The 15,939-nt window shown below is 42.4% G+C and overlaps 1 protein-coding gene across 2 annotated transcripts; it reads right to left on the minus strand.

The window, feature by feature from the left end:
• Window positions 1-719: 719 nt before the first annotated feature.
• On the minus strand, window positions 720-12,461 carry TAF1A (TATA-box binding protein associated factor, RNA polymerase I subunit A). Of its 2 annotated transcripts, XM_040612047.1 has the most exons (10): window positions 12,079-12,458; window positions 10,631-10,800; window positions 9,204-9,317; window positions 8,179-8,377; window positions 7,358-7,488; window positions 6,330-6,488; window positions 5,184-5,250; window positions 3,733-3,853; window positions 2,203-2,363; window positions 720-1,040 (listed from the first exon to the last, which is right to left on the minus strand). In XM_040612047.1, exons 1-10 carry the CDS (start codon window positions 12,212-12,214, stop codon window positions 898-900), a joined length of 1,401 nt encoding a protein of 466 aa, XP_040467981.1. In that variant the 5' UTR covers window positions 12,215-12,458; the 3' UTR covers window positions 720-897. The 2 variants fall into 2 exon arrangements, with proteins under 2 accessions (XP_040467981.1, XP_040467982.1); XM_040612048.1 differs by lacking the exon at window positions 2,203-2,363 and having other exon boundaries at window positions 5,180-5,250; window positions 12,079-12,461.
• Between the last annotated feature and the right edge of the window lie 3,478 nt (window positions 12,462-15,939).

The raw sequence follows: 15,939 nt of genomic DNA on the forward strand, positions 1-15,939 counted from the left end.
CTCATTAATGTGTGTAGTCACAAACATTTGCTTTCCAAATACAGCAACACTGCATATTTCAACTCATAGGCAAGACTGCAAAAAGTCTCTTCTACCAGGCAGAGAAGTTTTCAGCAGTTCTGTGCCTTTGCTCTTTCAAAGCACTGCAACACTAAATTCCCTCTGTAGCCGTGTGGCTACACCAGCCTTTCACTCCCTCCTGCCCACAATGTGAAAACAATCCCTGAACTGAACATACAAACCACAAGTACGACATGTGGAAAACCCGCTTTTGGATATGTTGAAATGCATCATCTATTTGATTCTATGGAACAAGCTGCAGTAGAACTTTACAGCCTGTAATTCTCAATATACAATGCAAAAAAAGTGACACATGCCTCTCCATTTTCTACCCATGTCAGGAAATGATCAGTTAGAAGCAGCAAGCTATGTAACCCCTCAGGTTGAAATGCATTTTCAGTGTGTTCCTAGTGTAAGACTCTACACCTATTACGAATGCCACTGCGAGTCCTGAATGGATTTTGAACTACATTCCAGCAGTCATCTAAGTCACCTTCCACGCATCTAAACACAAGGAGAATCAACACTACAATACCATTGATACAGAAATTATATGCCATAATACTAAATATTTTTCAAGGTGTATTTGAAATCAATGCTGTTTGCATTTCACACCGAAATATGGGACTAATATTAAAGAAATTCCTCAATCTTGTAAGTTGACTTATATTCATTTTATTATAAAAGAAATACAAACCAAACCATTTTTACAGAAACAGATAAAATTCTAGTACTGAGTCAATAGGGTCTGCCTAGAACTTTTAGAATAGCATCAATGCAGAAGTCAGTTTCACAGAGAGGAAAAAGTATGGCAAGAACCTTAAGAATGGCTTCCAATCAAGATTGCAGAGAGGAATCTGAAAGACCAGATATTCTCAGGTGGACAGGATTGTGCTTATTCACAAATTTCTTCAGGAAACGAAACCTCTCCACCTGAGCTTTGCAGCCTTGGTGTGATACATATTTAAAGTACTTGCAATCTAAGCAGAAAAAAAAAAGAAAAAAGTATTGTAAGTTTTACCATGATACAAGCAAATACAAGATGCCTTCATTGTTTAAATAACATGCGAACATCTACAAGTTTTCAGTAATGGAAAGTAATAATCTAAACAATGCACATTACAGACATAACTGCAGCATTAAATTATCTATCCTCATTTGACCCAGAAAACATTCTACACTTACATAATTGTATGCTGCATCTTTCAAAATATTTTTCTCTTGTTTTTACTCTTCAAAAGGCCAGAAAGTAAAATTTCAACAGTGTAAAGCACCATTGATTTCATACATTAACTTATTGTGTTGGATAAGGAAAAAGAGTGTCTCATATTGACACCAACAAGCACAGAAACTTCATTAAAGAAAATTAGAGCTGGAACAATTTTATTAAGTCACCTGCAAATAAAGGCCGGGAGACATTTGATAACATATTACTGAAAACAAAAAAATGACTTTCAATATGAGAAACTGTTTTATGCAGTCCAAAAGATATAGAAAAGCTGACAACGAGCAAAGTGCCCATCAGCCAAACCATTGTACAAACCACAGTTTCCACACCATATTCTCATTCTCAATTAAACAGCAGCTTCTTGGCCTGATACTCCACTTGGTTTTGGCAGCATTTCAAAGAACACTGCTGAAGAGGTCATGATCTTCACCCTCTTACCTAACTGCTAATGGTATTCTTTCAAGAACCTCCCCTCTCTTTCCTGCATTACAAACACCTCACTGTCCTTAATGGCCAGCTGCTTGCAGTATTCACCCAGACACTGCCTAGGCTGGCATCCAGCAAGCAAGCTCTCCACAGTCCTCACAACTTTCACTCAGAAGCATGTTGTGTGTTTTTGAAATTATGGCTTGAGGGTTGAACAAGGTAAATAGTATTGTGACTGCTTAACAAGGCCAGATACAACAGAATGCTAAACCAGCACAAGACCAAGTTATGCAAAATATGCCTTACTGTCAAATACCAAATTATTTAAGTATTTTCTCATGTTCAGCTTCAAAGACAACAATCTTTCCTAGAAGAAAGAAACCACGTTTCTTCCAAGGAGTAGATCAGCTGCATCCTGCCTCATTAGGACTAGAACTAGGCTTTGTTTCTGTTCTATGTAGCCAAAACGAAAAAATATTTATTATTACCCTTTCCCAGTAAAATTCCAGCCACCAGAGCTTTTTCATATGAAAGGCTTTCATTTTCCTGCCAATTCCTTTTTGCTAAGTAACGGCTAAAATGGAAGGCTGGCCACCAGTCCTTTCTGGATTTCCACTCTTGCTTGATCCAGTCAAGATGCTTCTCAGAGCTAGGAAAAGGTAAAGCAAGTTACAGAAAAGCTTAAATTGGGATGAGAAGATTATTAGGAGTCACTGAATTTTATAATCAACTTGCTACAAGTCTCATAAATTGCTAGTACAGACAACTGACCTTACACTGCAGACCGAAACATTAATCTAAACAGAAAGAATCAGGGTTTTTTAATCCCTGGCAACACTAGTGAAGCAGGAAGGGAACTCTAGCAGCCTTATTTAGACTTGGCAATAACACAGATTATGGTATGAAATGAAGCAAACCTTTGACTTGTGTGCCAATTTGTCAATAATAATAATAAAGTTTCTTGAAGTTTGTCAACATCTTAGTAGTATCAAGGGGTTGGTTTGTTTTTAGAAAAGGTTTGTGTTACTCTGTGCATACTCAAAGACTAACTTATCCCAATTGTTATTCAATAAAGACCTTAAACCAAGCATTTCAGCAACAAAAACTACCTACAACAGGAAAGTGATATTCCCATGAAAACAACCAAGATGCCCAGTATATTTCAAGATACTCTGAAGTTGTGTCTTCAAACACAAAAAAGCAAAGTTAGAGTATCATACCATTTTTATTAACTCTCTGCAACAACACTCCTAGCTTTAATCCACTTGCTTCTGGATCTTAATAGCAGATGCTGCAGAGATGGCAATAAAACAGCAAAACAGGTCAAATTAAGTACTGAATTAATTTACTGTAAATATACAGGGCTTAAAAACACAACACCTTGTTTGCTGGGTAAAAAAAAAAGTCTAGACATTAGAGGCCTTCTGGGCACAGAGTGTCTAAGATTGCTTCTGAAATCAGAGGCCATGTCTGTCAGTGTTGGCAAGAACACAGGTGTGGGCTCCACTTCAAATAATACACTGGCTGCATTCTGTAACAGCACCATCACACAACACACCAGCCTGTACCGTACCAGCTATGCCCCTATTGCAGCCCAGCAATTCTCAAACCAGCTCCAAATACTCTACACAATTACAAAGCAGCGGACTCAACAACTCGATTCCCTCCCCCGCAAAAGAGGGAGATTAGCAATGGGCAGCAAATACTACCCAAACATCTGAGTAACTCTTCCTGCATAACCATGTAACCTGGTAGAAAAAAAACCCAACCCAACGCAAAAAACCCACATCATTTTTTCAGGCAATGATAATAATGGAAATTTGGAAGTCTCCTCAATAATTTCTTCCTTCCTCCCAATGAAAGCACACTGCAGCCAAGCACTGCCACAGAACTCAGGGTAAGCCAGACATCTCTTAGGTTACCAGCAGGAAGAGAAAGGCTATAGGGTGTCACTTTGTCAACTGCCCAAAGGTGGAGACTTGACACATTTGGGTTTAGCACATTGCAGAGATACTTACATCACAATTTGTTTCACCTGTCTTGCCAAACAGCTCCACGCTTTTACATTTTCCTTCCAGCCAGCGTAATCCAAGGCTGAAAAAATGACTTCTAGCCCTAACCGACGCTTTTTTCTTTTTTCTGGAAAAAGATTAGGCTGATTAGTTAATTACTTAGATCAAGCTGAACTCATTAATAAGCAACAAGTGAAATACAATTCTCCATCCTGCCTCCTCAAATGCTGCTAACTGTCCCCGTGAACTGGGAGCTCCCCCTGTTGCCTTCTGTGCCTTGCAAGAGATAAAGTTAAGGTGTACTTCCTGGCTCTAGAGCACAACTCATACCAGAGACGCTGTGTCCCTACTCCCACCCTGCTCTAAATCTGCTGACGCAAGAGGCACACACAGTACCACTCACTTATCCCACACTGCCTCGCTTACAGTAATTGCTGTTTCCAAAGCTCAATCAGTCCTTCCAACTGGCACCGCTGTCCAACATGTTCTTCCCATAAGAAGGGAACACAGTGCCTCTAGAACACTTCAAATCCTGAGATGCCACCAAAAAAAGAAAAATCAAATCTGGGACTGATATGAATAAACCAGCCATTTCACATCACTAGTAATGTATCAGCAGAGTTCTTAAACAACGCTTGACCTATCACAGCAGGTAAATGTGGAGAAGTTATGTTTATCAGTATAAGTTTCTTCAAAAAAATCAGACTGTCCTGATCAGCTACAAAAAGTTAGCAAATGGGTCACACAAGACCAGAAAAAGGCAGGTTTTACCCAGGAGGTTGGTTTTTTCCCCTCCCAAAGAAGAAAAGCAGCAGAAGAGAGAACAATCTTATTCAAGGCCGTTTCACCAATCTGCTGACATGCTAGAACATTCCAGGTCACTAGAAGGCAGACAGCTTAGAATACAATTGATCAGCATGGAAAAAAACAGTCTCCAAAGAAAAAGATGTTTCTACCAGCTTGAAGATAAAACTCCCTTGGAGACAAGGAAGATTTTGTCTTTGATCAATAACAACAAACTAAAGCACAGACCCATCTCAATTCCTCCAGAAGAGAAAGAATAATTTAAAAAAAATAAATCAAAAGACCCTAAAAAGGGAATGGAGACCCTGGCATTCACAGAATTGTTTAGGTTGGAAAAAAACCTTTAAGATCATCAAGTCCAACTGTTAACCTAGTGAGTAGGGCATCTCAAAAAAAATTATTTTTGAGATCCTGGCCGTGCCTTACAACAGTTTGCTTTGATCAGCCTTTAAAATGAGAAACGCGTTTGTTTACAGGAGTTTGTAAATGCCTGCTCACACATCCAGTTTAAAGGTTCCTGTGATTAGAAAGTTGGGGTTTGAGGGCTTTTTTTATTATAAAAAAAACTACTTCAAAAAGCAGAAAGAAGGCTGGAGAATAATATTACTCTAGATTAACATAAAGAAAAAGAGCAAAGATATTTAAAGACTTACTTGATTTTTGAAGCATGATATTAAAATCTATCATTAGCTCGTGAGAAGGAACAATATCATACAAGATCTGAAAAATAAAAAAGGAAACAACAAAACCCAGGTACATTATTTTAAAGTGAAAACTTTTGAAGCCTTCTACCTGATCAAGAAAAGCACAGGCTTCTGGTTATGAAAATTAAGCACCTGGTACCTTAGTCCCTTGATACAAAGAACAACCATCTAGGTCCATTTTGCACATCTGTGACACAATGGATGAAATAATTTGATGGCTGCTGAAAAACACCGCATGTGACAAACATATTCTCAAGGAACAGCCCAAAACCCATCTACTGTCCCATTTTTAGAAGGCAACATCATTTCCTTCCTAGGTCAGTTCTAGCTCCCCTGTCTGCTGCTCTGTGCATTGGATCACAGTTTCTAGACCTACGAGACCAGTTCTTTCATTTGTGCTAAAAAGCACTGAGAAGGCAGCATTTTATACATACATGCTACAGTTTAAAAGTCTAAATTTTATGAAGCTGTTTTAAAACACCTGTCCTAACGAAAGCACATTAGTGCCATCAAGTGGCAAAACAAATTGCAGAACTTTGTTTCCAAGAAGCTACCAAGACCAATGAGCACAGGCAAGGAAAGCAGGAACGTAAAAGCAACTATACAAAAGCCTAATTCAGCAAGGCCTTGTCTGCCAACAGCCAGCAAACATTAACTTCTATTTTAGCTTAAACGCACAGATTGAAAACAAAGAAACTAATGGCTAGGCAGGATCAATATGTGAAAGAGCAAGCACCTAATCATTTCTTCAACATATAAAGGTCAAACTGTAACAGAAATCAATGCATGTTTTCTACAGGACTGCTGATACAAACTTCTGGAACCATGTAAGCATGCTCTCTGAACTTGTTTACAGACTTCAAGAAGTTATATGATGTATCAGTTAAAGGCAAAACAAAGACTTGAACTCAAAGACAGTAAAGGATACTGTTTGCTCCACCATTAGCACCCCTCCCACTAACATTCCTGTAACCCTCCACTTCCCTCAAAGAATACAATAGGGCAAGTAATGTTACAGGAGTTCAACTGAACCAAACTCTTTGACCACCATGCAACATGAATTACCACAGACTGTATCTACTATGTAATATTTACCTTCAGTGCAGATATGAGTGATTTCTTTGATTCACCATGTCTCTTCAGGAACTGATAGAGGTAAACATGAGCATTGGGATTAGCAGGAAACTTTGAGTTGTAGGCATATTCATTTAATACTTGGCGGGCTTCGTTATGATCTCCATAGAACTCCAGCAACTAAGAGAAGTTAAGGCTGTCATTAGTCTGCCACAGAGTACAAATCAAACTCTTACAACTAGTTTCAGGCTGCCACAAAACTACCCATTAGCACAGTCTGTATACAGGAGCCCAGCATACTAGATAAGATTAAGACCAGTGTATTTTCATTTTACTGACTACTCTCATCAGATAGACACAAAAAAAATAAAATCACACACTACAGGAGAAAATGCCTTTAACACCTACTTAATTGTCAGAGAATTACCAGCACTTGCTCACTGCAAAGAAACACTGAAAGCAGCCTGCCATGTCTTTAAAGAGAGAACTTGGCAGCTGTCAGTGCCAAGATGTGCTTTAAGTCAGAGCTTACCAGCACTGACAAAAAGTAAACCTTACAATCTTTTTGAAATTAACAACTTTATTTCTAAATTACAAATTCTAAGCAGATACTTAAAAAAAACCCAACAAACAAACTCCCAAAAAAAATCCACAGAGTGGGACTGCATGTTTGGTGTCTTTAACAATTAGTGTATCCAGAAAAACACTCTTACCAGAAAGAGAACTTGTTTTCAGGAATTTAAACAAAGCAGCTGTGCTCCCATTTCTGTACTAGTACCATGAAAACAAAATATGCAAGCCGTTTGTCTATTTCTATCTGTGCGTTGCCAGGAAAAAAAGTCCTTTTTGTACTCTGTGCAGGCTCTGCAGTTCTACCAGGAGTAAACTGTGCTCTAAATCAAATCCAGTGAGATACATGTACAGATGTGTTGCTTTTAAAATACTTTGCTGTCACCCACACACATATACGTATGTCTGCAGACAGACATCTTAATGAAAACTAGACAAGAGAAATGCAAAAGGAAGGTATCTATAAAACATGCCCTTACATCCACATAGCATTTCACAAATTGATCCCAGACTCCAGGTATTTCAATAATCTCCTTTAAGTTCACTGCCGCCTTCCGAAAGCAACCGTGCATTTCCTGTTCAACAGACAAGTCTTCAAATCCATCCTGACCTACCAAAGCATGAAAGAATGCCAGAAAGTTAGCTCTGCTCATCAAAAAGAATCTCGAAGAAGCTGTGCACCTACGAGATGATCACATTTTGCAAAGCAAGGACTCCAGTCAGAGAGCTTCTAAGAGGTCTTAGTTTCCTCAGTATTGAAACACATTTTCACTGCTCTTCATTCAAATTTATTATTACCCAGTTTCAACTTGCAGCGCATGATGGGTAGTATTCCAAGACAAGATGCTACCAGCACAAGATTCATAAACCAAATTAAATACTAGTTTTCACAGAAACAAGTAGTGATCCAATGTAAGTGATAATGCACATCCAGTAGATATATGCAGAATTAGATGCCACACACAAGTAGTATGTTTAAAGAAACTGAAGTTCAAACACAAGTTTCGGGGGTTTTTGCTCAAAATTCTAGCAGCAGTCAAGCACTTATTAAGCCACTGCTATAAGTTAATACGTTCATTTGATCACTATTTCAGGTCATGCTGGCTGGATATAAGAAATGTGAATCAGGGAGAAAGTTTCAGAACACCATTTTTGCATCACTATCATTGCCGATATAGAATCACATACCACCCTTACCATCAAATTTTGAAGTCTAGTAAAGCGAAGGTGTCATTGCAAACCATGATGTCTACACAAGCAAGTAAGCTGAAGTTTACAGCTCAGCATAAAACACACTCACCATGTTCCAACACGATGCTCTTCTGCTTCGACCAGCTATAGTAGTCCAACAGTCCCCTGTAAGCCTGAATCAGCTTTATTTCTTTATCCTGAATGACTGTTTGTTCTCCAAATCTCCAGCTTTCTGCCAGGCACAGGTTTTGGTAAGCTTCATCTGTTAGTCCATTACAAAGGAGATGAAAGGCATGCTCCAAGCAAACCTGCAATTCAAGTAGTCCATACCACAGCATTTCACATCACAAATGGCGAGATTTTCAGCAATACAGCAAAGGTCTACACAGATGTGCAGGGAAAGAAGGGACTCATTACCGACAGGCATATAAAATATTGCAAACATGGTTAGTAAAGTATTTTAATTAGAAGAGCATTTTACACATATCCTTTTATCGAAACAGTATCTTTACAAAGAATTTTGGAGGAAAACAGGAATGAGAGAATGAGTGTCACAGGGGGCAGGAACATGAGCCAAGGACCTAAGTAATTTTTTCTGTGTGAAGATGGACAAGAAACATCAGTAATTAAAAGCACATCTGATACACAAAGACGTATCCCTGGGAAGGGAAAGGGCTGAAGCTCTTGAAATCTGTGGGGCAGAAAATCGCCCATCAGGGGGGCAGACACTCAGTGGTACTTATCAAGGCTGTCTCAAAAACCTGCTTCCATTAACAGGTGCTGTACCTACTCAAAAAGATCCAGAAATGTCCTGAGGAAATCCAGCTGGATTACATTTGCTGCTTTTTCATTTGGCTACCCAACTGCAGAACACCTGAAAAAGGGATATCCTACCACCCTATCATGGTGATCAGGCACTGGATAAAAGTCTAAACCTTCAGTTAGCTCTAGTAACCTCTTGTATAGAGCTTCCATTGAAGGCCTTAAACAAATGTAACAGAATGAAAGATAGAAGCACCACCACAAGTGAGAAACAGTCAAGGAAACCAAAACACTGTAAGTCTGAATGAGCCACCACAGGAAAAAAAACTACATATGGGTGATACAAGAGTCCACAGTATAGTGAAGACTCACCTTCAAATACCTTTTTACTCCTAAAGTTTTCATCTGTTCTATGAAAGAGTTGAACTCTTTCATGTTGCTATGTGAATGATGGCACAAAATTTCGGTTCCTATTCTCCAAATGATCTATTAAAACGGAGAGATTAAAAAATAATCTTAGTACAGAAGTGGCAACAGTCACTGTATATAGTCTTCTCAAACTTACAGTTAGTGTAACATGAAAAAATGTACATTTGAATTGCAAATAAAATAACAATACTAAATATTACCTACTACTATGGCAACCTATGTACTCATCTAGTACGACTTTTACAATCATTCAGTGGGTGCTTCATAATTGCTCCTTACAAACGCAGTGCTCTAGCAAAGCTTATGAAAACTGCATTTGTTAGAAAGTTCCCCTCCAGTTACCAAAAACTTGTTTTCCTTCTATATGAACCCACTGAGACACAAGGTATGCACAATTCTTTGAACTTAGTAATAAAGATTATTTCCAATTAGATATAGCTTTCCACCTAGGTACACTTGTTTTCAAGGTCTGCCTACACAATGTAACAAAAAGTATTCCAGCAGGCTAGCCATATTCAAGTACTCCATTTATTTTAACAGCTCTGATCCCCTTTCCTCCTGCTCCTCAGTACCTGCTACAAGTATTCCAAGTATTGGGGGAGCTGGTAAAGACCTAAACAAGCCACTCACTTTCAAACAGATTCTGACTGATGGCAGGCCAGTGGCAGGCACGTATTTACTGCTTTTCCATTTTAGAAGACTACTTTAAGATGACTTTCCATAGACATGGTTCTGATGGAATTAACTTACACCAAGCAAAATTTTGATCTATTGTGTCATGGGCCTATGTACAAAAAACACACACACCCCAAAAACCCCAAAAACAACATACCCACAAAACCAGCCTGCAAGCCCATAGAACTTTTTGGCAGCACTGAGCACTCTGCCAGGAAAAACATGGAACAGCACGCAGCTTCTCAGCACCCCCGAAAGTGAGATCTCTGTGAAATTCAAGCTCCAGCAATGCTGGTTAAACCCACAGCAGAGCCATGCCTGTGCAGAGGCTGACTCCTGGTAAGTAACTGACAGCATGCTGCCTTGGGCACTACAAATCATGGCATCTGGTGTACTTTCTGTATCCATGAGTTTCTACATCAACATCTGAACAGCGGCTTATTTGTATTTGGAAGCATTTCGGTTTGGGGGGTATTTTGTTTGCTTTTTGAGTTTTAAGAAACTAGTTTAGTTTATGAATGTTGCCTAACTTTTCAGGTCTTACCTCTGTTTTTTTTTTTTTTTATTAAAAAAAAAATCAAGCCTGTGACTAGTTAATTAAAACAAATGTTGGCCCTGAAGTATTATAGATGCTTCTTACAAGTATTTTTTCAACTGCAAAAGAAAAAGAACTCTGATAAGGGACATTGGCTTACCTCTGATGGACCCACATATTCCCTAGAGTAGTCTTTCTCCAGTGACTCAACATATGAGGTCATAAATTCTGCAGCCCTTTTCCACTGCTTTTGTAGTATGGCATCCTGAATGTAATTTAAACACGCTTCCTTGCTCTTCTTGAAGTTTAATTTGTGTTCATGGGAAGACGCTAAACAAAACAAACAAAAATCAACTAAGCCCACAAACGTCACAGTGTCTACTCAGATAACAGTGTGCCTATTATTTCAGGATCTGTCTTATATGATCTTTCTCAGACACCACAAAAAGTGATCTTAAGCTATGTGGTTTTGAAGATAAATACACCTATTAGTCTGCAGGGAAGCAAGACTATGGTAAAAGCTGGAAAAAATATAAAATGGTGTTTTCTACAAGCAGCACACAGCTGTAGACACTTGAAGCAGTGGAAAGCCAATTATTACATACTACTAACCTACCAGAATTACAAGACCACAGTGTTTTGATAACTTCACGGTACGTTTTGTTATATTTTGAGGACCACTCGCTTGCCTTACTAATTATCATCTACATTTGTGACCTTGCTGTGTTGAAGATTTGCATACACACATACAAAGAGGCCACTCCAGTACCAAAGGCTTAGACATTCCCACTATAAACAAAGATAAATGTAGAGAATTACTTTCCTTTGAGTGCAAAACTGCAAAGAGGCCACTTATTCTTTTTACATGGATACTGGTTCAACTCCTGTTGTAGCACAAAACTGAAACCTTATTTCCACAGCTGTTTAAAGCTCATGACTGTACAGCACGATCTAACATATCCCTACAATATGCTCAAGCCGTAAGGGCCTTCCACAAAGCCCTCATCAAACTACCTCTAACCTGGAAGCTGTAGGCAAAGGAACAGCTCCAACACTGGCTCGAAGCAGTTTTATTACAGCACATTCTACAAAATCACCTCTAACTGACCTACCTATAGGTCTGGTCTTCATGCCTATGTCTAACCTCAGAGGTTCCAAGTACTCAGAAAATAAAATGCACAGCGAACACCGCAAGGTAACGCAACAGGGACTGCGGCTACTGTAGGTAAGTCCTACAGAGCAAGTTGCTGAGAAGTTGATGTGGACAGAACTGGTGTGAAGTATTTCACTACAGAGCTATTTCATATATTTACATGTGTGTGTATACGCATGTAACAACTCCGGAGATTTTAGAGTCACCTGCACCCACAAGGCTTTTACCAGTCCCCTCCCGGCCCTTACTGGCGGTCGGGCCGCCCCCCCGCCGCACCGGCCCCGAGAGCACCGGGAGCCCCAGCGCCTCCCCGGCGGGACACCGACGGCGAACGGCGGGGGACGGATGGGGTGGGGGGAGCGGCAGGCCGGGCGCGGGGCGGCGTTCCTCCGTCAGGCTCGGAGGGGAGCGGGGCGGCGGCGCACGGGCCCACCCCGGGCCCAGTCCCCCCTTACCGGGTCGGTAGAACTGCGGCGGCAGGAAGGGCAGGTGCAGGCCCGGCAGCAGGGCCCTCCTCGCCTGCGCGGCGGGGCTCCTCGCCGCCACCTCCTCTTCCTCCTCCTCCTCCTCTTCCTCCAGCGAGCTGTCCATGGCGCCCGGGGCAGGCCGCCACACCCGCGGCGCGGCACCGCCTCACCGCCTCCCCCCCCGGCTACCGCGGCCAGCCGCCATCGCCGCCCCCTGGGAGGCCTCCCGGCCCTGAGCTAACGGCGCCGAGCCCCGCACCGACAGCGGGCCGCTCCGTGAGAGAGGAGACCGGGCGGGCCCAGCCGCACCCCAGCGCCTCGGCCGGCGGCCCCTCAGGCTGCCCGGCAGCGCGCCCGCCCGCAGGGAGGTGTCGCCGCGCCGTGCCCGGGGGGCGGGAGTGCTGCGGCGCACGCGCGCGGCGCCATGGCGGAAGAGGCGCATTTCTCCGCGCGCCTGCGCGCTGGGGGGGGACGCGGCCACGTGAGCGGCGGGGCGCGCGCGGCGGCCGTGGCGGCCTGGGCCGGGCCCGGTGGCGCTCCCGCCCCGCCCGGCTGCGGCCCTGAGGGGGCGTCGCTCGGCACCCCTGGGGCTGGGGCTGGGGCTGGGGCTGGGGCAGGGGCTGGGTAGGGGGGCGGCGGGGCCCGGGCACCCGGGCTGAGTGGCCGGCAGGGTGCCGTGGGGGCTGGCGCCCGTCCGCAATCGGTCCGGAACGAGCGGAGAACGCGGGCCTGTCTGCAGCGGCGGGGAGGGGCGGCGGGAGCCCCGGGGGCGGCGGGGCCGGGAGCGGCTGAGGCCCTGCCGAGGAACCATGCTGCCGCCTCCCGGGCCCGCGCAGCCGCCGCAGGCCGGCTTTGCCTGTGGAAGCGGGAAAACGAGGAACGCCGGGCGGGGGTGAAGCAGGAGGGATCAGGGGGAGCGTGGGACACCAGCTGGGCGGGTTCTGTGGCGGGGCAGAGAGGTGTTTAATTTTACACGCAGTATAATCCCAGCGTTACTAAGAACCGTGACTAATGCAATGGTTGCTCTAAAAGTGAGAGTTAACCAGATCCTGTTGTCACAATTTCCATTACCAATACATTCACGTATTGGTACTTTTCTTTTAGTTTGTAATTTAGAACATCACGTTCGACAGAAGAAGGGGGTTCTGAATATAGTTCTTGTGCCTTGTAGATCAGTAATGCTGCCTGTGCTCTCGCAGAGCACCTGGATTCTAGAAACCTGCCTGCCTCAACCACAGAGTCTGGTTGGTACAAGTTTGTGCTGGAACTTGTTTCTTTAAATCACTTTTGGCAACTGGCTTTGCCATGGGGTATTGCTATGTGTAAAGTCCAGTTTTCCAAGTAAGAATTTCCAGGGTTTTTTTTTCAAAAGAGCTCTGCCATTTCAGGGTGAGTAAATCATAAACTGGCTCAGATTAAAGGTTCATGTAATCCAGTATCCTGGTTCAATTGTGATCCATAACGAGCGTCAAGGGAATACTACAAGGCAGAACAGTTGTTTGTAGCATCTAAACATTTAATCTTGGTATCATACCTTAATATGACATTTAATAAATGTGTGGGGTTAGTAGAAGCCTACCTTTTTTTTTTTTAATTCCAGTATATGACCAGCATTTCAGTTCATAAATATTCTATATTAATAATTAACGGACTTGATGATAAACTGTTATATAGCACCACTTCTTTAGCAGTGCCATCATTTTTGTCAGCCCTTTATAATTTGTACCTCATATGAGTGTCTCATTGATCGTGGGTGTTCCCCAAGTGTGGTGTCACTTCCTTCAACATTTCTGATCTTTTGTTAGGTTGGTACCCTAATTTTACTGTCCAGTTTACCCAAATTTATTTCTTGAAGTTCTCTCATTTGCTTAGAAGCACGTTTATGTTTGGCTTGTTATTTTTATCTTCTTGTGTCATACATGAGTGCGAGTCTTTGCTGATTCTTACATAAACTTAGCCAACTGATCTTGGTAATGGGTATCGGTTACTTTAGTAGATACTCGAGTGCAGGAGAGATGGGGGAACTGCTTTGTAGCTGTAGATACATACAAAACGTTAGCTTCCTCATGTACAGCAGGGCTACTGTCACAGTTGAATATATCTGTTTCCAAGACGGGTTGAAGACTGGAGGAAATTTTGTCTGAAATACATAAATTGATCTAAGTGAAATATTTATCTTTGTACGTCACACATTGGAGAAAGGTGGTTATGTTAATAAGCGGGTACATCATCACTATAAAATACTTGAAATTGTTGAGAATGCTGGATGGTTGCAGTGGTAAACTCATGTCTGCGTATCAACTGTGAGCTACTCGTTATTGCACAATAAAGGCAATGACTTGTGCAAGAAGTATGTGATCTTGTTTTTCTTCACATCTTCCTTTCTTGCCCTTGTCTTTATGACCACAGACACTGTTAGCTTTTATCTTGGTCTTTTAATAAAGATAAGCTTGATAACCTCATATTGATGGGAAATTACGGAACAGCTCTGTCTTCACAAGCAATTGGACCTAAAGATCAGACTGGGCATTAAGCCACAAGAAATGTTAATGTCAAGGGAAAAAGGACTTTCATTTTATTCATCATAAAACATGACTTGCATATATTTACTTCCATATTGCAAATTGTGATAAAATTTACTTCTAAATGTTATGAGTTAGGCTTTCTTAGAGCCTTTTATCAGCCACTATCAGCAATGGCAAATAGGTATCACCTTATTTTACAGGATGTGAAATACAAAAACATCAACCAAATTCCAGGGGGGGTGTCAGAAATACTGTGTACTACAGCTGCGATACTGTGCTAGCCCTGGGGAGCGTGTGTGAGCACTGGGTGAACGAATCAACGAATCGTTGTGTGCCTGTAGCATGTGGATGTTTGCTTAACCTCAGGATTGACTGGGCTGCAAGAGATGGCAAGATGTCCAAGGTACGTCGGGCAAAGGGGTACCAAAACTATTCATTGCAGCACTAAGGAAGGTACTTGTTTCTACCTTGATGCTTTTGCATAATATGACTAGGATATTAAACTGCTTGAGATAGGGTCTGAAAATGAAATGCTTACATATTTTTTAGAGATTCTGTAGCAGTAACAAAGCTTGGGTCTTAGGCCCTGTACAATGGGGCTGTGGATGTGAGAGTATATAGAGCAAAAGAACACAGGCAGTGCACTAATGCAGTTATCAGTGGTGATGGCTAACTCCTGTAATAGATCGTGCAAAAGGGCTCTTTAAAAAGCCCCTCAGCTGTCCAGTTGTCCTTTGATGTGCACAAAAAAGCAGAATCTTTCACCTGGACTATCAGTTCTGCCAAGCGCCTATTCATTTTGGGAGCAGCTTCAGAATTTGCCCTTTGGAAAGATAAAAAAATAATATATTTTTTGCCATTTGATAAAGCAGCAAGAAGACTCTCTTATGTTACCTATCTCTCCTTGGCTGCATCTTTTATTGTCTTTGTCATAATCACTGTCAGGGGCTCTGCTGAACAAGTAACGCGGGTCTGAGAAAGAGAAACGAGTTTTTTCTCCTTTATGTGACCATTGTGACTTCTGCTCTTATTCTGCTATGTTAGATCTCTAAAGCAACGTAGAGGTGATGGAAGTGAAGAAGAGGTAATGGTGGAAGTGCGGGCACACTTGTAGGTAGCGCATCTTTTGGTTTCCCAACATTCCCAGTTAAAACGCAGCAGCGGGTGGAAGCTGAAGCTGGGAAGAGCCAGAGCAGCCCGGTGGGCTCCAGCCCTTCGCCCGGGTTAACCCCAGGCTCTCGGGAGGTCACCCGCTGTGATGTGCCCGCTGGGTGACGGTCGCTCCCCTCCAGCGCGGACGAGAGGGAGCGGCCGGTGCGTGTTT

The sequence above is a fragment of the Falco naumanni genome, chromosome 12 (genome assembly GCF_017639655.2).
Source record: "Falco naumanni isolate bFalNau1 chromosome 12, bFalNau1.pat, whole genome shotgun sequence".
NCBI classification, from domain to species: domain Eukaryota; kingdom Metazoa; phylum Chordata; class Aves; order Falconiformes; family Falconidae; genus Falco; species Falco naumanni.

Excerpts from the sequence above, each read along its gene's own strand:
- TAF1A (XM_040612047.1), bottom strand. The coding sequence starts at position 12,214 with ATGGACAGCTCGCTGGAGGAAGAGGAGGAGGAGGAGGAAGAGGAGGTG. Across the intron at positions 8,378-9,203 it reads GAGTAAAAAGGTATTTGAAG|GTTTGCTTGGAGCATGCCTT; the intron begins GTGAGTCTTCAC and ends CTTGAATTGCAG. Across the intron at positions 6,489-7,357 it reads TTGTGAAATGCTATGTGGAT|TTGCTGGAGTTCTATGGAGA; the intron begins GTAAGGGCATGT and ends AACTTCTCTTAG.